The 22,122-nt window shown below is 37.3% G+C and overlaps 3 protein-coding genes across 8 annotated transcripts in view; 2 read left to right on the top strand and 1 right to left on the bottom strand.

Moving 5' to 3' along the window:
• The window catches only part of LOC105215663 (RYamide receptor), a 274,717-nt gene that overhangs the window by 110,703 nt on the left and 141,892 nt on the right, over positions 1-22,122 (top strand). For all 6 annotated transcript variants that reach the window (XM_054225774.1, XM_054225776.1, XM_054225775.1 and 3 more), the window contains exon 3: positions 13,491-15,316. In XM_054225774.1, coding sequence (XP_054081749.1) covers positions 14,430-15,316 — 887 coding nt within the window. In that variant the 5' untranslated portion in view covers positions 13,491-14,429. The remainder of the gene's footprint in view (positions 1-13,490; positions 15,317-22,122) is intronic.
• LOC105215655 (phospholipase A1-like) overlaps positions 1-22,122 on the bottom strand; it is a 96,884-nt gene that overhangs the window by 29,532 nt on the left and 45,230 nt on the right. The gene's annotated exons all lie outside the window — the stretch shown is intronic.
• On the top strand, positions 2,921-4,244 carry LOC105215657 (phospholipase A1-like). Its single transcript, XM_011189679.3, has 3 exons — positions 2,921-3,058; positions 3,133-3,406; positions 3,469-4,244. The coding sequence occupies exons 1-3, from the start codon at positions 3,019-3,021 to the stop codon at positions 4,190-4,192; spliced, it is 1,038 nt and encodes a 345-aa protein (XP_011187981.1). The 5' UTR covers positions 2,921-3,018; the 3' UTR covers positions 4,193-4,244.

Raw genomic sequence — 22,122 nt, 5'->3', positions numbered from 1 at the left:
ACTAATTGTTAGAAGAAAACTATTCTCTCTAAATTCTGTAAAAATGTCTGAGAGACTTACTTATATTTTCGTGACAAATTTTTATTAGAAACACTGAGGTTCTCATGTTCGATGTATGGGGTCTTGAGAACTTGGTCCGATTTTGGCGATTTTTAGATTAGTTTCGTTGATATATCTTTATTAGTTTACGATATATGTACAAAGAATTTAGTCACCCTGATCATTTTAATAAACATAACCTTATATGTAATTCGTTTGGTTTTAGGACTTACAACCAACCGTTATGTGAACAAAAATATTATACTCTCTTAGCAACTGTGTTGCGATGTATAAAAATAGACAATCATACATTTTCCTCAATATCTAAATATGAAAGCACCATTATTTTGTGTATTCAAATAATACTTTTGGTCCATTCAGCCGTGGTAAGAACCAAGTGAGTTATAGGTAATATCTCACCAGTTCACTTCTTGACAAATCTTACTAAAAATGTGTGTGTCCATAAAACGCCTATCATCACCTGATTGCCCTTGGTATGTGCAGTACCTTCTAAGCGAGTACATTAGAATCATCTTACTTTAAGCACTAATTGGGTTATTGACCTTCAAATTGCATTGATTTACAGTTGCTAGAGACTTCGGAAAAGTATCTCTTTAATTATCTTGAAGTTATATATATATTATATTATATGTCTGTGTAATACATATATTTTATTAGTATCTATAAAGAGGAGAGATTTGTATGTATGTTTGTTATGAATAAACTCAAAAACTTCACCATTGCAAAAGGTACATTCACCCCGAGTAACATAGGTTATATTTATTGTTAGAATCTCAACTTTCTGGAAATAGTTCCCAGGTGAGGGAATCAAAAAGACTCCGTGATGGAGAATCTTAATCTGAAACTGAAAATTGTCTTATAAATAAATCTCTTCGCATCGCAATCGCGTGCCAGAGAGTCGAGTAACGAGTGCTAGCAGCTGCTTGCTGAACAAAATTTCAAAACCTCTCAAGTACGGGAGTGGAGTACGAAGCGTATGCAGCGGCTTGAAGAACAAACTATTAGAAATATACAAGCTCGCACTAGAGAGTCGAACTCTGAGCGTTCCCAACGTCTTCATAATCAGAGAGAAAGACAACGGACACGAAAGACTAGAGGTCGTAATCAAGTTTTGGCTCATTGCAAATAAAATATAATTTCATGTTCGAATTTTCCTCATTTTACTTTTTTTAAAATGAACCCACGCAAGATATGTACATAAGTATGGGAGAGTGTGTATAAGTGTATAAAAACTTATAACTTTTGAAATGTTTGTTTAAGCCCGTGCGAAGCCGAAGTGGTCTGCTAGTAGAATATAATACCGATTGAGAGTTTATTGATTTGCAGTATTTGCGAAACTCCTTTTACGTAAAATATCATATCTGTGTGTTCGAGCAACTCCGAAACCCATTTTCGGAAGAGCATCGTCTTCGAACATGAATATGCAGCATCAAGACAGAAAGTTTTCTGGAAGACGTGTAGCCGTACGCATGTAACGACGTAGACGACGAGAGATACTTAAACTTTATTTTGTTTGTAATAAGAAGTACAGTTTCTTTTAACTTTAAATACTTTTAACTTTTCATTGAATTAAATCACATTATAATATAAAATAAACCCGTTTTTAATTATTCGGAATAATCTATAACTTGTGGGAAACCAAACCCCACATTTATCGTAGTCAAATTGGATTCAATATACATATACATATATATACATTCGGTAAATTGAAACATAATTTTTTGTGCTTTTTAACTAATTAAATTAACTAAAATAAATAATTTAAATAAATAGAATAATAGATAATAATTAATAAATAATAATAACAAAAGAATTATTTTCGAAGAACTAAAAATAGAAAGAAAATATTTCAGTAATTAAGTTCAACCTTCTTTGCTAGTCATCACTTCCTTCATTTTATGATACAGATTATTTCAGAATTCACAAAATCACCAATACTGTAGTTAATGTTTCTTATTACCTCCGTGTAAACCATTTCTTGTCGAAGAATGATATTAATATTTGAATCTACATAAGCGACACGAGGCGTTATGAATAGGTTCATTATATTTTTGGAAAATTCATGGAATTTTTTCGAACAGTTCATTTGGTTTTAGAAATACAGATTCCAGAAATTGATTCAATTGTTCCATAAAACATTACGGCACCCAATATATTGTTGTGAGGTCGTCTTTTCATAAATTAGCCCTCAGCGCCGTCTATATTAAAACGTTAAAAAGTCAGCCTTAGACAGTGAATTCCTCACATTCGCCCGTTTTGCACCTCGAATTCAGTATTTGTGCAAAGTTCTATTTCGATATCTTAAGGGATGCATGATTGAAATATTAAAAAGTGAATGCATCAGATTTACTAGTTCCAAACTGTTACATCAAAAAATCAATATATACTATCTACGTGCCAATTTTCACGATTTTTTTTCCAAAAGTGGAAGATTCGTGTTCTTTCATTTTCCACCCGAAAGTAAATGTTAACCTACCGGCTATGTTTAATAATATACTATGTTAAATACTGTGGTTAATCATCATTTCTGTTAGCCTAATTGTTAATTACTCTATCACTTCATCAAAAAATACTTCGAACCCATATAAAGTTTACAATCCTTATCGTCAAATTTTTGCGAAATTTGTGAATAGAAAATAAAACCGTTTTCTACTTACTTGTTATAATTATCAATGGCGGTATGTGATTCTTACCGATAAAGCAATGGATTTATACGAACCCCCACAGATTAACAATGCAACCTGATACATACAAACAAAAACGCACTAACATAGACCCTTATAAAAAATGAATGCTTATCGGTCATAGATATGTGTGTGTGTATTAAACGATAAAGCTTTTATAACAGATTCAAAGGCATAAGTTAAATATTACTGAACTTAAATACGACAGTTATTGAGTATATAAACCGGTATACTTTTCGCCAAAAGACCAGTAGTAGTATAATAAACGTTTGCAATGAAAGTGTTGGTGATTTTGGCATTTTGCGTTCTAGCAGGTATTTGAATTACCAATATACAAAGTATTAAAAGGAATATGCATTCAGTAAGACTAATATAAAATCCCTTTTAGTCACTGCCGTTCCCGTTCCTGAGCAGGAGCGTGTTAACGGAGAGAATGGTTGGTATGTTCCTCAAGTTGATGGTTCGCTTGTCTGGGTCTCACGCGAAGAGGGCGAACAAATGCTAAATGAACTGGAGAAACAAGAAGAAATGCAAAGTCGTCTCTTACCGGTGCCAGTGACTTTCTACTTGTACACCAATAGAAATCCGTCCAAAGGACAAAAGATTACAGAAAGCTTTAAGTCCATTACCAGTTCTGAATTCGATGCAGCAAACCCAACGAGGTACGACAAAACGGAAAAAAATCTAACACTTTCATATATAAAACCTATAAATATCATTACAGATTCGTCATTCATGGCTGGACTCAGAGCTACACCGCCGGTATGAATAAGGATATTCGTGCTGCCTGGTTGGGACGTGGCAAATACAATGTGATCGTTGTGGATTGGGAACGCGCACGTTCCGTTGATTACGCTTCCTCCGTTTTGGCAGTACCCAAAGTGGGAGAAAAGGTTGCCAGTATGATCAACTATTTGGTCGATCAATTCGGTATGAGTTTGGATGAAACCGAAGTGATCGGTCACAGTTTGGGTGCTCATGTTGCCGGTTTTGCGGGTAAGAACACTAAAAATGGCTTACTTCACGCCATAGTCGGTTTGGACCCCGCCCTGCCACTGTTCAGTTACGACAAACCCAACAAACGTCTCAACTCGGATGATGCTCATTATGTCGAATCAATTCAGACCAACGGTGGTGAATTGGGTTTCCTTAAACCAATTGGTAAGGGCGCTTTCTACCCCAATGGTGGCAAGAGTCAACCTGGTTGTCCATTGGATGTAACTGGTGCCTGCAGTCATGGCCGTTCATGTACTTACTACGCTGAGGCTATAGCTCGTGATGACTACCCCAGTATACGTTGTGGTGACTATCAAGAAGCAGTGAAGGATAAATGTGGCAGCTCTTACAGTGGTATAAAAATGGGTGCAGTAACCAATTCGTATGTAGTGTCTGGTGAATATTATGTGCCCGTACGCAGCTCTTCCCCTCATGGATTTGGTCAAATTTAAATGCTTGTTGAGATATTTAGGACTAATAAAAATGAATATTCTTCAAAACACAGTCCAAAAGATATATTTTTTGTTAAATGGTTGAAGATTTCAGGAATTCTTTCTGTTTTTTTTTTTAACATTCTGGCTGTTATGAGTAACATTTTCTGTATTTCTTTAATATTTAATTTAATTTATTTTTAATAATTTGATTCAACATAATTTTAAAATCTATTTTATTTTATATTTTTTTTATCTCGTTATCGACTCCAACGTATAGATTGCACAAACTGATTCCCAAATATAACAGTTAAATATCTGCGTAAATATGTATGTATGTTCATACTTTCATTAAATATTTGGTTTGAGTCAAATCTGTAGAATATTTTAAAATTAAAGACTCTTTGCATTGAAATTGACTTAGACCTGACATTAAAAGTGAAACGTTGAAGCAGAATTTCAGGCGCTATGGGGCGTGTAATAAAAATTGTATAAAATGTCTTATCTCTCTGTCGACAGTTATTATAATGTGTTGACACACATAAGGAGGCAGGGCATTTACTTTTTATCAGCCTGTTGCGAAAGCACTTTGCGGCGTTCTTACTTACCTATCGGCTTAAGTGAATAGAGATACATATGCATGTACATATATTTACTTATACATCTGTGTATACAAACAAGACTGAGAGCATGTAGATACATATGTTGACACTGGTATGTGTATATGTTGCTGTTGTGTTGAGCATTTTACTTAAATGGTTTGCAGTGTACCGTTACGAATTGTACATATACATATATAAGTCTGTGAACCAAAAGTCGCAAGTGTAAATACTAAAAAAATCATATGTAAAATTCATAACTTTCTGTGGCTTACGCCTTGTGAATTTTGATGACTTTTTAGACTTCATATATTTATCATTTATATATATATACATACATATATGTATGTAGCATGTGAATGGCAGCAATTTAAACTTTAAAATCTAACGCTTGTTGAAAAGGGAAACTTGAATGTGCTTGTGTTAATAGCTCTCTCATTTCCTTTTCTGCCACAAATATTCGTATTCTACAAACAAGAATAATATGGATGAGAATATCTTTGACAAAGGATATTTCCTTTAATACCAAAAATATTTAATTATGCAAAAAGTGTAGAGGCTTTTTTCTTTCACATGGTGATGTGCTTTTGCTGTTTCAAATGCACTTCTTTATTCATATAACAATTAAACTTTTCCTCTTTGACACACCTTGTGGAAGGCGGTTAGACAGGTACTTGAAAAGCTTATTCTAAATTTCGTCCGTTCAAAGTTTGAACACAATTCATATTAGGTTATGTTAAAATGAATGCTTTTAATTAACTCTTCACTTTTGTAAGTTTTTTCTTGCAGCAAAAAAGTTCTTCAAGAAAACGATAAATAAACAAAAATAAGTCGGATTGTTTTGAACTTTAAGAGAGATCTCTGCGATATTAATTAGATCAATATTATATGTATTTGGATGGGTTTGTCTATATTTTCATAACTTTCGACTTTATTGCCACAAAGTTAATTAACCCTTCTGCACAAATTGAGATTGAACCCCTCATAAACAATTTGTGGGTCATTATGACCCAATAGCAAAAACACGTCAGTATGGTAAAATTATAATGGCAAACTCATTTTTTTATTATTCTAAGATAAAATTAACAAATTCAAAATTGTTTTCAATAGGAGTCAGTAAAAAATACATCAATTCTGACAATTTATACACATAACTGCCTTTACACTATGTTGTTTGCATATAAATTTCTAGCATTTATCGCAACGAACTGAATGCTTGCTGGAATTTTTAGTATGTGGACAATACAAACACCTTTGTCTCTTACCCAAGAAGCATAAAGGAGAATCTTGAGGCTGCACGACCGTGGATAATCTGGGAGTGTCTGCTGCGACTGCTTCCTGGATGTTTTCCACAACTCTTTTTGCAGAAGGACCATAGGGCATTCGCTTTCGGCGTGCAATGTGCGGGGTTACCAAAGATGTGGCCAAGTCTACTAAAAATAATCGCCGCTAAAGTTTTTAGTTCTGTTCCATTCGGGATTAAGTTCGGTCCATATAACATATGCGTTATATCCCGAAACATCGACCATATTAGAAAAGAGTGCAACTGGCCATCGTTTCGCTTGGCGTTTACATGTGTACGTTGCTACTAATTGGTCCAGCGCATCAACACCTGCTTTAGTCGCATTATAGTGATGTATTATTTCTGGTTTCTTTTTCTGATCATCCCTAGTCTCTGCCGAATGATGAAGCACTAGCACGCTTTTCCTGTTTAGTCACATTTAAGCATACATTGTCTTGGTGATCAAAATTACCCACAAATTGTATACGCGTACGAAAAGTTTTTAAAAAATTATGTAAAAAAACTGGCTCGTCCTGGAAAAAAAATGTGTACGTACAACTCATCATAAGACTCAGACTGAGGATATCAAAATGGTTTTATAAGCAATTAGCCATCCTAAGGCATGGTAATACGCGTTTGTTTCTTAAATTTGGGTCATTTTGACCCAATTTGTGCAGAAGGGTTAAAACTATATTTATATTGTAAAGAAATGAAAGGAGCTTAACTTACAGCACAGTTGAATTCCGTATGTCCAAATAGGTTTCAACGTTTGATTATATACGAGAATTTTATTTGATGTTGTTAGCTGCGATTTGTTACCGATTAACCAGCTTATTTTGCTATATCTTAGATTTAGTTCTGCAACTTTTTTTTGTATGTGCTCTTTCCATTTCAGCTTTGCATCTAGCGTTATGCCTAGATATTTCGCAGAGGTGGAGTATGGGACTACCACATTACCAATATGTAAAGGAATATATCTAGCACTTTTGTTCGTGTAGTTTACGTGTATTGATTTCGTCTCGTTTAAAGTAATGCACCATCTCCGTGTCCATTCCACTATTTCGTTAATTGCGGATTGCATTCTGTTGGCCGTTTCCACTTCGCTTTTGCCTGTCGTTATGATGCAGGTATCATCAGCAAATGTGGCAATTGTACAGTTTGTCGGCGTAGGCATGTTGGTAGTGAACAAGATATATAAAAGTGGTCCCAGGATACTACCTTGGGGTACTCCTGTTTTTATTGGTTGCAATGTGGTATACGATTGTCCCTGCTTGATTCTGAAGTAGCGGTTGCTCAAGTAAGATTCAAGTAAGTCAGTTAGGTATTGTGGTAAGAAACGTCTTAATTTATAAAGTAAACCATGGTGCCATACTCTATCGAATGCCTGAGATACGTCTAGAAACACAGCTGTGCAAATCAATTTATTTTCCATCGCATCTTCTATTATGTTCGTTATGCGATGTACTTGATCGATTGTGGAAGGTTGAGTCCTAAAACCGAATTGATGAATTGGTATGATACCTTTTTCTTCAATTATGTTCTCAAGTCTTTTGATAATGACAGCTTCGAGTAGCTTAGACAAAATAGACAACAATGAGATTGGATTTACATACATATAACACCATATTATACCCCTTCTTTTTATTTTATATTACCAAATTTTATCACAAATAAAGATATCGAAATAAAACTAACTATCTAAAAATGGTCGAAATCGAACCATAACTAAAGAAGTCCGAAGAAGTCCGGGGGTATCGCATCAATAAGAATAGAGAAAACTGAGCTCGAAGGCTTTCAATGCCTACAGATGATACTAATATCTGTATGAAAACCAACAAACGTATCTACCGACCTTTATTTGCAGCTGCAGACGTCATAAATTGAATTTGGATATGAATGAGACAAAAAAATAAATTACCACAAGAAGCACACGCCGAATTTATTAATGTTTTATTAAGTGGAAAATTCATTTCCGAAGATATGGCCAACCAAATTTGTCACACGAATACACATCGTGCATGAGTATGAAAAAATAAAGCAAGAAGCAATAAAAAATTAAAAGCAATCGCATTAGTGCGTATTTTAGATTGACTCACCGCTGGACTTGCAGTTTAGCAAACACACATCTAAAATAATAAGAAAATAAGTTGTAAAATGCGAAAAATCTAAAAGGAATAAACAAAGTGTTTACACAGACACACACTTCAAAATAATGGGAAAATAAAAGCACAACAACGCATCAATTGATAGACAAACCCGACTTTCCCAACACACACATACAAAGGGAGGTACAAAGTTCGCACTGCCAAATCCCCTCGGAGGGACGACAGCTTAGCTGAAAATGTATTTGACAGCAGCACTAAAATCTACGTCAAACTGTCGAAATATGTATTCGTGCTTTCGCATTTTTCGTAATTGGCTGCGTGAGTGGCTGTGTGTGGCTGCTGCTCGTCTTTGTTGCGTGAAATTTGGTGAAAGTCGCTTTACCTTTTTTAATATTTCACACGAAAGCAATTTCCTTTCTTCTTTCAAAATGCTCACTCGCTGCCTTGGTCTATTTATATCCCCTGCATTAGTGTATCGTGTTTCAATTCTTTGTATGCGTTTATTGGGTTTATGGGTGCTCACAGGTTATATAGTGAAGGTGGGGTGGCTTTTAGGACAAATGAAAGAAGTGACTTATCCGAAGTCAACATAAGCATGCATACGTACATATGTACATGCACATATGCCACGAGTCTATTGGAGGGGATGAGAAGACAAATTAAAAATTAAAATCGAAAATAGCCTGTTTATCATTGCGTAGCCCCACAAAAGTACCGTTAAAAAGCAATAGATTTAATCTAAACTAATAAGTTAATACTCTACTTAATTTTATTGAAAAATAAATTATTGATTAGATCCTCAAAACATTCTTAGGATAAATATAAATAAATTATGATGGGAAAATGGTTAATATTTGTAGCCTCTCGCAACATGTTGCACCGAGTATTATATAATAGTTTTGTACGCCTAACGGTTGTTTGTGTCACCTAATATTAAACGAGTTAGATATGGAGCTATATATATACTTTGTAGGGTGACGAGTAGAATTTAAGTACGAATGTCGGTCCGTCTGTCTGTGCAATCGATAACTTGAGTAAAAATTTAGTTATCTTAATAAAACTTGATACACATCTTCCTTGACACCCTGAGGAGATTGATATTATATATATATATTTGGCGTAGGAACCGCTTTAAGCGATTATAGCCGAATCCACCAGAGCGCGCCACTCATTCCTCCTTTTTGCTTTTTGGCGCCAACTGGAAACACCAAGTGAAGCCAGGTCACTTTGCACTTGGTCTTTCCACCGGAGTGGAGGTCGTCCTCTTCCGCGGCTTCCTCCAGCGGGTACTGCATCGAATACTTTCAGAGCTGGAGTGTTTTCTTCCATCCGTACAACATGACCTAGCCAGCGTAGCCGCTGTCTTTTTATTCGCTGAACTATGTCAATGTCGTCGTATAAATCGTACAGCCAAGAGTCGTCTCATCGGATGTTGTCATCGTCCACGCTTCTGCACCGTAAAGTAGGACGGGAATGATGAGAGACTTGTAGAGTTTGGTTTTTGTTCGTCGAGAGAGGACTTTACTTTTCAATTGCCTACTTAGTCCATAGTAGCACCTGTTGGCAAGAGTGATTCTGCGTTGGATTTCCAGGCTGACATTGTTATTGCTGTTAATGCTGGTTCCCAGATAAACGAAATTATCTACAACTTCAAAGTTATGACTGTCAACAGTGACGTGGGAGCCAAGCGAGTGCGCTGACTGTTTGTTTGATGACAGGAGATATTTCGTCTTGTCCTCATTCACCACCAGACCCATACGCTTCGCTTCTTTATCTAGTCTGGAAAACGCAGAACAAACGGCGCGGTTGTTGCTTCCGATGATATCAATATCATTGGCATACGCCAGGAGCTGTACACTCTTGTAAAAGATTGTACCCTCTCTATTTAGTTCTGCAGCTCGTATTATTTTTTCCATCAATAGATTGAAGAAGTCGCACGATAGTGAGTCACCCTGTCTGAAGCCTCGTTTGGTATCGAACGGCTCGCAGAGGTCCTTCCCGATCCTGACGGAGCTTTTGGTGTTGCTCAACGTCAGCTTACATAGCCGTATTAGTTTTGCAGGGATACCAAATTCAGACATCGCGGCATAAAGGCAGCTCCTTTTCGTGCTGTCGTAGGCAGCTTTAAAATCGATAAAAAGATGGTGAGTATCGATTCTTCTCTCTCGGGTCTTTTCCAAGATTTGGCGCATGGTGAATATCTGGTCCATTGCGGATTTTCCAGGTCTAAAGTCACACTGATAAGGTCCCATCAGTTCGTTGACGGTGGGCTTTAGACTTTCACACAATACGCTCAACAAAACCTTATATGTGATATTGAGGAGACTTATACCACGGTAGTTGGCGCAGATTGTGGGGTCTCCCTTCTTATGGATTGCGCAGAGCACACTAAGATTCCAATCGTCAGGCATGCTTTCTTCCGACCATATTCTACAAAGAAGCTGATGCATGCACCTTATCAGTTCTTCGCCGCCGTATTTGAATAGCTCGGCCGGTAATCCATCGGCCCCCGCCGCTTTGTTGTTCTTCAAGCGGGTAATTGCTATTCGAATTTCTTCATGATCGGGTAATGGAACATCTATTCCATCGTCATCGGTTGGGGTATCGGGTTCGCCATCTCCTGGTTTTGTACTTTCACTGCCATTGAGCAGGTCGGAGAAGTGTTCCCTCCATAATCCCAGTGTGCTCTGGACATCCGTTACCAGATTACCTTCTCGGTCCCTACATGATAATGCTCCGGTCTTGAAACCTTCTGTTAATCGCCACGCCTTTTCATAAAATTTTCGAGCATTACCCATGTCGGCCAGCTTTTCAAGTCGAGTAGAAAATCGTTCGGCTGTCGGTTGTGATTGCAGCTTTTCGACGTCGAACCTTCCTTGTGTTTGTTAACGTGCGTTCTTTGCTGCACAGAGGCGAGTGCGTATCTTTGCTGCTACTAGATAATGGTCCGAGTCAATGTTTGGTCCTCGGAGCGTACGCACGTCTAAAACACAGGAGACATGTCTTCCGTCTATCACAACGTGATCGATTTGATTGCGCGTGTTTCGATCAGGGGACAGCCACGTTGCTTGATGAATTTTTTTTTGCTGGAATCTGGTACTACAGACAACCATATTTCGGGCCCCAGCGAAGTCGATCAGCCTCAGGCCGTTTGGCGATGTTTCGTCATGGAGGCTGAATTTTCCGACTGTTGTGCCAAAGACACCTTCTTTACCCACCCTGGCGTTAAAATCGCCAAGCACGATTTTGACATCGTGGCGGGGGCAGCGCTCATAGGTGCGTTCTAGGCGCTCATAGAAAGCATCTTTGGTCACATCGTCCCTCTCTTCCGTTGGGGCGTGGGCGCAAATACGCGATATGTTGAAGAACCTCGCTTTGATGCGGATTGTGGCAAGACGTTCATCCACCGGGATGAATGCCAGGACTCGGCGACGTAGTCTCTCTCCCACCACGAATCCCACACCGAATTTGCGCTCCTTTATATGGCCGCTGTAGTAGATGTCACAAGGACCCACCTTCTTCCGTCCTTGTCCCGTCCATCGCACTTCTTGGACGGCGGTGATGTCAGCCTTTAGTTGTATGAGGACATCAACCAGCTGGGTAGAGGCACCTTCCCAATTAAGAGTCCGGAAATTCCAGGTGCATGCCCTTATATCATGATCCTTAGTACGTTTGCAGGGGGGATTTTTTTATGTGGTGGGTCCCAAGCCCTACGCACAACCGCACAAGCGGGCTTCGCCTTCTCACTTTAGCTCGCCTCCAAACGGATGTCTGTTAGCTACCCAGGGGATACTTGGTCTAAAACCGGAAGTCGTGAGCTGCTTGAGTCATATGCAAAAGAATCGTTCCTGGCCACTCCCAAGTGAATGGCAATCAGAAACTTTCCTCACTTGCGTGAACTTCTACATATGACCCCATCCCCCATATTGCATATGCTATAAACGAAAACTATAATTAAGCTATAAATAAAGTTTTGAAACCAATATTTAATTACGAGCAGTCAATTTTGTGGAGATTCAGATTAAAGAATGTGTATATGTGAGGGACTGTATGCTTTTATTAAGCTAGATATTAACGCTTTAAATGAAAACTGCAATTTTAAAGGCGGCCAAAATAACATTAAAAATATGAAAAATGTATATATGTAAGCATAATTATTATATATGTATATATTGGTATATGCGCATATAGATACGTACATATATACATATAAATTATATGCACTCACATTTTATCAAACTAAGAGCCAAACTTGCTTAGCTTTTAATTTACTTGTCTCTATGGTGCAGTTACTCAAACGTAAATTTACCATATATTTCCTTCTCATTTCGATTTCTAGCAGGCTACTTTATTAATTCAATAAAGCTTCTTAAATGACCATTAGTTATAGCCGGGCGCCAAAAAGTATGCAATAGCTTGGGTAATAAACTCACAATACACACAATAAATTGTTGCTAACACTCTGTACCGGCTAAAGGTAATAAATAATGCACAAAAGTATGCAACGGTATTCTAATGGTAGTCGAGTTGTCGAGAATAGCAGCAAAGCGATTAACCACAATGGCGTGTCGAAGTTAAATGAATATAATTGTTGTCTATTTATTTTGATATAATAAGGGTATACTCTAACGAAAATGAAAATTATATTCTGTGGGAAGTGATAATAAGTGAAAGCATAACAATACAATGGCAAGGGCCAAATAGTTTTTGAAACAATATACTCTTTGATAAGACATTTCCTCCATAGCTAATCTTCCATCTGTGAATCTTCTTGTATTATAATCCTTGTGCCATTCTCTAAGCGTGACTATAGTCAGGCACTACCCATTTATAGTATTAACCTCATTCGGGATACAAGACTTCACAATTCGAAATCCAAATTTTTACTCAAGCGGTATTGACAGATCACCGAAAAAAACCGGGTAAAGTAGATATTAAAATTATAAATATAAAACATTTAAAGTAGTATTTAAATCAGGGTTGTTCTCAGTTTTATTGTACATTATGCGACTTAGTCATAAATCTACCCAAATTTCGTACTACTTCATTTATGCCAGTCATGATGATTCATTTCGCATTCGCGTCCTCACGCAATCCTTATATATTCGCACATTATTGCAACGCACTTCAACATTTACGAGATTTATATGAGCTCTATATATACATATACATATAAGTGGGTGCGAAAAGTGGGAAATTGTTAGACATTCCGATATTTACGACCATTTAAACCCATTGCCATGCACGATTGGCTATTTTTCATATTTAACATATATTTATAGCGCCTACAATTGCCTGTGCTTGTAATAATAATAAATCTTTGCTAATTGCAGGTGTCAAGGCCGACTCACTTATAAATGTGTGTGTGCGTGGGTGCGGAACAATAAATCATAGAAAAATTCAACTTAAAGGACTGTGGAACCGAATTCAATTTTATTTGCGCAAGCAAAAGGCGAAGGCAAAAATGCAAGTGTCGAAAGGAGCAGCAAATTTTGTCTGCCGTCGATGAATGGCAAAGTCAACCAGCGGAAACTGAAATTGTGATGCGGTAACTAACCGAAATTACCAACAGGAATTGCCACAACACAGACGAAACGTATACACAAACTTTTCGGAGCAACGGAAAAGTGTGGCAAGTACACAGGCAGTCGTGCATACAACTGCATTCGCATACATTCACATACGAGTGGTTGAAAAGTTAACGAGTTGTTTATTGTTGTAATAACGTAAGGGTATGTGTGTGCAGTAAGTTGGCTTTGTAAAGTTTGCGAACAAAATGAAAGAAATAAATGAGCAAACCAACAAAGCGATGTGAGCAGTAGCAATGCTGAGTGTTTGCGGCTTTTGTCACATTCAAGTGTTGTGGTTGTGTCAAATAACTCGCTGAGCGTGCAGAAGGTGCACGATTTCTACGAAAGTGGCAGCAAGAAATCTGTGTTGCAAGTTGTGTGACAGCCATCAACTTAATGATATGCAATAGTTGGCAGAGTATGACAGCAGTCAAGTCTCGCTTAAGTACGCTACCAACAAAGACACGTTAAAGCCGCAATCTTTCGGCTAAGGCATGTGGCAAGAACAACACATAATAAAATATACGCACATATTAGTAATTGCGCTTATAAATTCTACTTAACCTTATATAAGTGGCAACTCCCCGGGCAACCGTAAATTACGAGCGCAGGGTCACTGTGGCATGACATTTAATAACGACTACGGCAACAAGGAGTCATAAACAAAGGTGTCTTGGACTATAACACACACACAAGCACAACATGGAGCATTTTATGCGCGAATTTGCGATGCGCAGCATCCTGCCACATCTGCACAACTCCGGCGGTTCACTGCAACGGTACGTGCGCTATGTGCTGGAGGAAGCTGTCGCTACTACGTCCAGCAACAGCAACACAGGCAGCACCAGCGGCGGTGGTGGCCACAACGACAGCCTACTCGCCGGCCTAACCACAGACAGCGCTGAGAGCGCCAAGAGCGGCAATGAGTATTACTTTATTACATCGGCATCCACACAGCAATTGCTCAACGACAGCGAAAGTGTGGTGGCAACGACTGCCGCAACATCCGCTGAGCTGGTGGCACAACCGCCGCTCGCCTACAACGCAAGCAGTTATGCCACCGATAGCCCGCCGGCGCTGGTCTTATCATCGCTTACCGTCACTATGAAGAGTATTGCCGATTTTACGACGACCACGACAACAGCTGCGTTGGCCGCAACGACGGCGGCCGCAGGCGAGCTGAATGTAACCGCCGATATGTGTGATGACTCTGGGGATGTGTCGGCGCTGTCGACGGTCTACTTCAAGACCATCGTCTATTTGTTGTACATTCCGATATTTATATTCGCGCTGTTGGGCAATGGCACTGTGTGCTATATTGTGCAGGCGACGCCACGCATGCGTACCGTTACCAATTATTTTATAGCCAATCTGGCGGTGGGCGATATATTGATGTCACTCTTCTGTGTGCCGTTTTCCTTTGTTTCCATTTTCATTTTGAAACATTGGCCTTTCGGCACGGTGCTGTGCAATTTGGTGAATTACTCACAGGCGGTATCGGTGCTGGTGAGCGCGTACACACTGGTCGCCATTAGTATTGATCGTTATTTGGCGATTATGCGGCCATTGCGACCGCGCATAACAAAAAGGTGAGCTGAGAATATTTAAGATATTTTATGTAAGCATTAGTGTACATATGTTGTTATTATTTATTATGATATAATTAATATTATAAACTAATTTATTTTAATCACAAAGCTAATGTAATGTTAAATATAAAATAAAATATAACTAAAAGTGGATGAAAGGCGGAAAAGGCTCTAAAGCAATTGAGATTTGCATACATGGAGGTTTTGATGCGTAGTTAAAAGACTTAGAGAAATTGATCCCTCATAAAATATTATGGGACGTAGAACACCATGTCCTAGCTATAAACTACTACTTTTTTCCGCCAACTGAAAACACCAAGTGAAGCCAAGTCACTTTCCACTTGGTCTTTCCAACAATCAGTTCGTTAACGGTGGGCTTTAATCTTTCACACAATACGCTCATACTCTAATTAATAATAGCGTTTCCAGAAAACTACATTTCAATGGATTTTGGAGGTTAACTTCGAAAAATTGATTTTTTACTTATGACTCATTCTTTCTGAAAAAAATAATTTGGTCCAATGTACAGAAAAAAGTCGATTTTGCCTATAGTCTATATATTGTACTCTCCGATTAATCATTTCATTTCCATTATCTTCATTAAATCTCTCAATCTTGCTGCGTAATTTACATTAGATAAACTCAATTAGATAGAGGAAATAAAAAATAGATATTATAAACTGTAGTGTTAAGTCGACTTTCACTTTTAAACTCAATTGTTATATGCCGGTCTGAAACGGTCTTGATCAGAGATAATAAGATATATGTTGTTATGACTTTCATATTAATAGTGTTGGGTTCCTACTAGAGCTCTTGGTATTCGACTAATCGACTAACCGAATTTACTGAATAGGGAATTATTCGAATAATAATATTCGGTTTGCACTATTCGGATAATCGTCAGTCATCGACTATTCGATTAACCGCTCATTTTCAACTATTCGGTTAACCGTTCGTTGTCGACTATTCGAATAGTGAAAGTTCATTAAATTTCTATGTTTATTGAAAAATATGAAAGTCATGAAAAATGCAAACAATTGACATTTTCATAAATAAAAACAAACAAAAATCAAAGAACGATTATTCGTTCTACTAACCGGTTAATATTCGTATGAACGGTTACAAACCGGATATTCGAATAATCGGTTTTCAGGTTAATCGAATAATTTTAAGAGCCCTAGTTCCTACTCTTAAACCGAAGTTTATTTATTTTCTTTGTTTATTTTCTGCTTAATAACCTTAAAATGTCTTTGCACCAAAATTACGTTGCTTAATATTTAATTAAAAGGACATATCCGGAAAAGTGCGAATAAAAAAAAATGAAAAAGGAAGAATTACTGCAATTTTTCACACACACCTACGCAGCCCTCGCAAAGAACGCAATTTTTATAATTTTAATTTATTTGTTCCTTTGCCAGAAGCCGTCACGTGCACACCAACAGCCGTCTGCAAGGTGACGCGTAAACCCATAATAAAACTCAAAATTAAATTATTTCACTTTACATTGTTGTACTGGCAGTATTAAGTATTTATAACAACGAGCAGACGGGGGATAGTAAATAAAAAAAATTGCAAGGCAGTACTACAGTGGAAGTGAGAGAGAGACAGAGAAAGGGACCAGTGTGTGGGCAGGAAAGCAGGCTAATTGGCAGCGAGCTCGTTGAAAAACAATTGCAACAGACTGTACCTTCAACTGCACATTGTTTGATTTTTGCAACCGTGAGGTAATAAAAATTTCATATTGACACGTCTCCCAGCTGAATGCTGTTTGTTTTTCTTTACCGTCTGGATTTGAGCGCTTAACAAACATTTATGGAGAAGTGAAACTACAAGAGGCGCAAATATTGGCAGCAAAACAAAAGAAAAGAAGTAGAAAACAAACTTGCCGCCAGTTAATACACAACAAACTGTTACGAAGGTTACTCATACGCCATGGCGCGTTCGCTAAGCGCCTACGTGCCGTATACTTAAGCAATCGATACTAAACATTTCAATGCGTACTTTGCAGCGATATTTATGCAATCAGCCGTAAAGCGCATATAGATCAAGTTCTTGCACTTAGCCGCACCCAGCCGCTCATACATACATATGTATTTATTCGTATGTAGATATGTATATGTAAGCTCAAAAAGAGAAAAAAAAAACTTAAAGCTGTTTAGCAAGCACGCAAGCATATGTCGTCCACCTGCTGCCAGCTGATGTCGTGTATAAACTTTAACTTTTATGAGCGCATAAACTGAATCTACTTATATTTACATGCATATGTGTGCTTGCGTGACTGTATTCATGTTAGCGGTTTATTTCTTTGCTGCTCCTCTAACAGCTTACTTCCATAATATTCGTTTGAGCTTATAGTCCTTTGACATTTATTATAGAAGCATGTATATGTACATCGTTATGTGTAAGCGTATGCGCACGAACTGTTGGAATATCATGGCTCAATGATTTTAACTAGCAGTAGCAAAGAATTCATGAAATTCCTTTATAATTGCTCTAAGTGAAAACTACAATTTAAGCTTATATAGGGTTCATGCTATGTATACACAAAAATTTTAATTAAAGCAAAGCTTGATACTGCTATGCCTTTGCCATATAAGGTTAAAACTTCGAAAAATGTCGGTCATCATATGTTGACGAAGATAGACAATTCTACCGAAAAGCTATAAAAGATTACAACAAGGTATTTAGGAAAAGTAGGCACTGAATTCAGAGGAAATCCTTTGTATACTCAAACAAAAGTTGCTAAGAGAGTATAATAGTTTTGTTCAGATAACGGTTGTTTGTAAGTCCTAAAACAAAAAGAGTGAGATATAGAGTCATATATACCAAAGTGATCAGGGTGAAGTGTAAAGTCAAAACCCGAATGTCTGGCTGTCCGTCCGTCTGGTGAGTAACTTGAGTAAAAATTGAGATATCTTGATGATTGAGATAACTTGGAAAACGTATTTCTTGGGACCATAAGAAGGCCACGCCCTCATAACCGAAAACATATAAAAAGCTATAACTAAGCCATAAATTAAGCGATTGAAGAAAAATTTGATATGAGGGATCGCACTATGACGGGGCATAAGTGGTTTGTGAGGAAGTGGGCATGGCAACGCCCCCTTCTAATTTTTTGTACATATCTCGTAAACTACTAAATATATATCAAGGAAACTTTCTAGAGTAATTTCTTTTAAGTACTACCTTATGCAGTCCAAAAATCGAGGAAATACAAAAGCTATGTTGAAAACTACAAAAAATGCTTTAATTCAGTAAGGAAAACAATCAGAAACCTTAAATTTCATTATAAGGATGGTACAGAAGAGCTGCAGTCAAAATGGTATAAAAAATTTTAAATTGGCGTGGTTCCGCCCATTAAGGGGTCAAAAACCATGTCTCCGAAACTACTCGACCAATTTCAATGAAATATGGTTCATAATATCTTCCTTCTCAATGATATGTAGTGAAATTAGTCCAAATCGGTTCACAACCACGCCTACTTCCAATATACCTGAACTTTGAAGCCAGTGGTGAAAATTAGTGAAATTGGTTCAGGAATATAATATAGTAAATGATGATTTTCGTTATTCTAGTGGACTTTATGCCGAATATTTGGGTCAAATTGTGTAACCTTAATAAAATTATATCAATAAATTGCGAGAGTATAAAATGTTACACCCGAACTTAACCCTTCCGTACTTGTTTATTATACTCTCGCAACAAATGTTGCTAAAGAGAGTATTATAGTTTTGTTCACATAACGGTTGTTTGTAAGTCCTAAAACAAAAAGAGTGAGATATAGAGTCATATATACCAAAGTGATCAGGGTGAAGAGTGGAGTTCAAATCCGAATGTCTGTCTGTCTGTCCGTCCGTCAGTGCAAGCTGTAACTTGAGTAAAAATTAAGATATCTTAATGAAACTTGGCACACTTATTTCTTGGCATCATAGGAAGGTTGCTTTCGAAAATGAGCAAAATCGGACCACTGCCACGCCCACAAAATGACGAAAACCGAAAACACATAAAGTGCCATAACTAAGCCATAAATATAGCTATGGAAATAAAATTTGGTATGAAGGATCGCACTATAAAGGGGCATATTTGGATGTAATTTTTTGGGGAAGTGGGCGTGGCCCCGCCCCCTATTAGGTTTTTTGTACATATCTTGGAAACCAATAGAGCTATATAAACCAAACTTTCTGCAGTCGTTTTTTTTAGCCACTTCCTAATACAGTCCGAAAACGAAAGAAATCAGATCATAACCACGCCCACCTCCTATACAAAAGTTAGGTTGAAAATTACTAAAAGTGGGTTAACACACTAACGAAAAACGTCAGAAACACTAAATTTCACATAAGCAATGGCAGATAGGAGCTGCACTCAGATTTTTTTACAAAATGGAAAATGGGCGTGGCATCGCCCACTTATGGGTCAAAAACCATATCTCAGGAACTACTCGACCGATTTCAATGAAACTTGGTTTGTAATAGTTTTCTTACATCCAAATGATATGTTGTGAAAATAGGCCAAATCGCTTTACAACCGCGCCTACTTCCTATATACCAGAACTTTGAATACTGAATCACTTACTTTACAATATATAAAGTAAGTACTAGTGAAGATATCGGTGCAGAACTTTGCACAAATACTATGTTAATAGTGTGGCAGCCCCATTCTAAAAATCGCCGAAATCGGACCATAGGTTTTTAAGGCCCCATGTATCGAACACGAGGACCTCGGTGCTTCTAACATAATATTATGGTTTCCAACTTTCAATGGATTTTATACGAATATGTGGGTCAAATTGTGAATTATATAATATAAATAAAGTTAAATATATAAATTGCGAGAGTATAAAATGTTCGGTTGCACCCGAACTTAGCCCTTCCTTACTTGTTTTAGAATTTTTTTAAGGCAAAAATTAAATTTCTTCGAACACTAATTGAATATTATTTTTCCTACGAAAGTTAATAGTGGAGTGGACAAAACGAAATGAGCAGAAAATTCGAAAGCTCCATCAAATCTATTTGAGCATGAAATTAACAGAGGATCTGTCAGTATTACACATACAATCGCACATGCATGTGTAAAACAAATATATGAAATTCAGCAGAAGCAGTGTGAAAAAGTATTTGCTAACCAAATAATGGCATTAATTGGGTATCACTTTACAAAGCTATCGAAAATGTGCAGAAAGTTCAACGAAGCACGTAAAGCATCGCAAAAAATATGAGAAATACGAAAATTATTCGTTAGCAAATTCGGCGTTAATTTATTGGTATTCTTTGCCGCAGATATGCCATTTATTTGTGTACGCAAACATTTTCGTGAATTTCTCTTGAAGCCGCAATACATCAGCCAAATGGCAGAAGCTCACACGCGACGCACTCAAGTGTGTAACGCATCCAAGTGCTTCCTGTGGTGGCGCCATCGCGTAGTGGCAACTTTGCCAACGTCAACGTGCCTATAAAAATAAAAAAAAAAACGCAAAAATAGCAACAAATATAGATACATGTGTGTATTTGTTGTTTGTTACGCATACATATACACGCGCAAGCTATTTGCCTTTGCGCCGCTTGAGGCGTAACACAAATTTACCCAGCAACTTAATATTTTGTTTTACGGCTGAATGCAGCTTAATGGTACTTTAGCATAGCATGGATGGCGTGGCATAGCACAGCGTAGTCTTACAGTTTAGTACCAATGTACATGTATGTGAGAGTGTGAGCGCCCACATACGTCAGCCAGCAGGCGCGCACGCACAGTCAACAGTAGTTTCATAGACCAAGCGACAAATAGGCAAACATTTGTGCTGACAAGCTGACAATCAAGCAGCGCTTTAAGCAGTTAGTCAAGCACTCAGGCATGTCAACCGCACAGTGAGTCACACACACACACACACACACACACACTCATATTGGTTCGTCAAACTATTGCAAACGATTCGTTACTAGTCATCAATATAAATATTTAAGAAAACGCTCTAAATTAAATATTTGCCAATTTGCCAATTTACTTCGGCTTAGTGGAGGGCGTCCTACACCCGTGCTAGGCAGGCGTAAGTGAGCGCTTTATGTTTACTAATGTTATGCGCGTGTTCATACGAGTATGTATGTATGAGTGAGTAATATGTTCAATTAAAATATACCGTTACATACATATGAACTTCAATATTTCGTTGAGCGTTTAAATATTTGTGAGCCAGCAGTTAGCTGCGCCCTTATTAGCAATGCAAATAGTCAATTAATTAGTGCTTGTGTTATTAATACATCTCGCTAATAAATAAATTGAATTCATTTATGTCACCACTTAATCGTTATGACAATAATGCTAACGGTGGCTTTAACAAAATAGTGAAGTTTTTGCTTTGTGTGCGAATCCAATTGATTTCGATTTGGAGAGTTCTAGGATGGCTTCTTCAATAAAACTTACGCTAAGGCTAAGTTATAACTTAAGTAAATATAGATTTTTGATTAATTTATGCGAAACCGATCTCTAAAATTTATATTATCAATAACAATGAATAATCAATATATTGTTTTATATTTGTTTCTTCAACTATGAATTGTGCATCATCAAAATCGCTTCATTGTGAACCTATATAGATATTCATAATATTGTTATACTATATAAAAATTGTACTATTATATGTATATAAAAACTATTATTTGAACCATCGTCTATTTATCTAAATATGAAATGAATATTCCAATATTTAAGAGTTACTACATTTCATTCTATGCAAGGAATAAGAGGGAGACCAGCAAATAGAGAGACTAATTTTTGACTTTACCTGGTGTTAAGTGGTTAAACTAAATCTAGTT

Source organism: Zeugodacus cucurbitae, chromosome 2, assembly GCF_028554725.1.
Source record: "Zeugodacus cucurbitae isolate PBARC_wt_2022May chromosome 2, idZeuCucr1.2, whole genome shotgun sequence".
Lineage (NCBI taxonomy): Eukaryota > Metazoa > Arthropoda > Insecta > Diptera > Tephritidae > Zeugodacus > Zeugodacus cucurbitae.
This window is presented reverse-complemented; position numbering and strand designations above follow the sequence as displayed.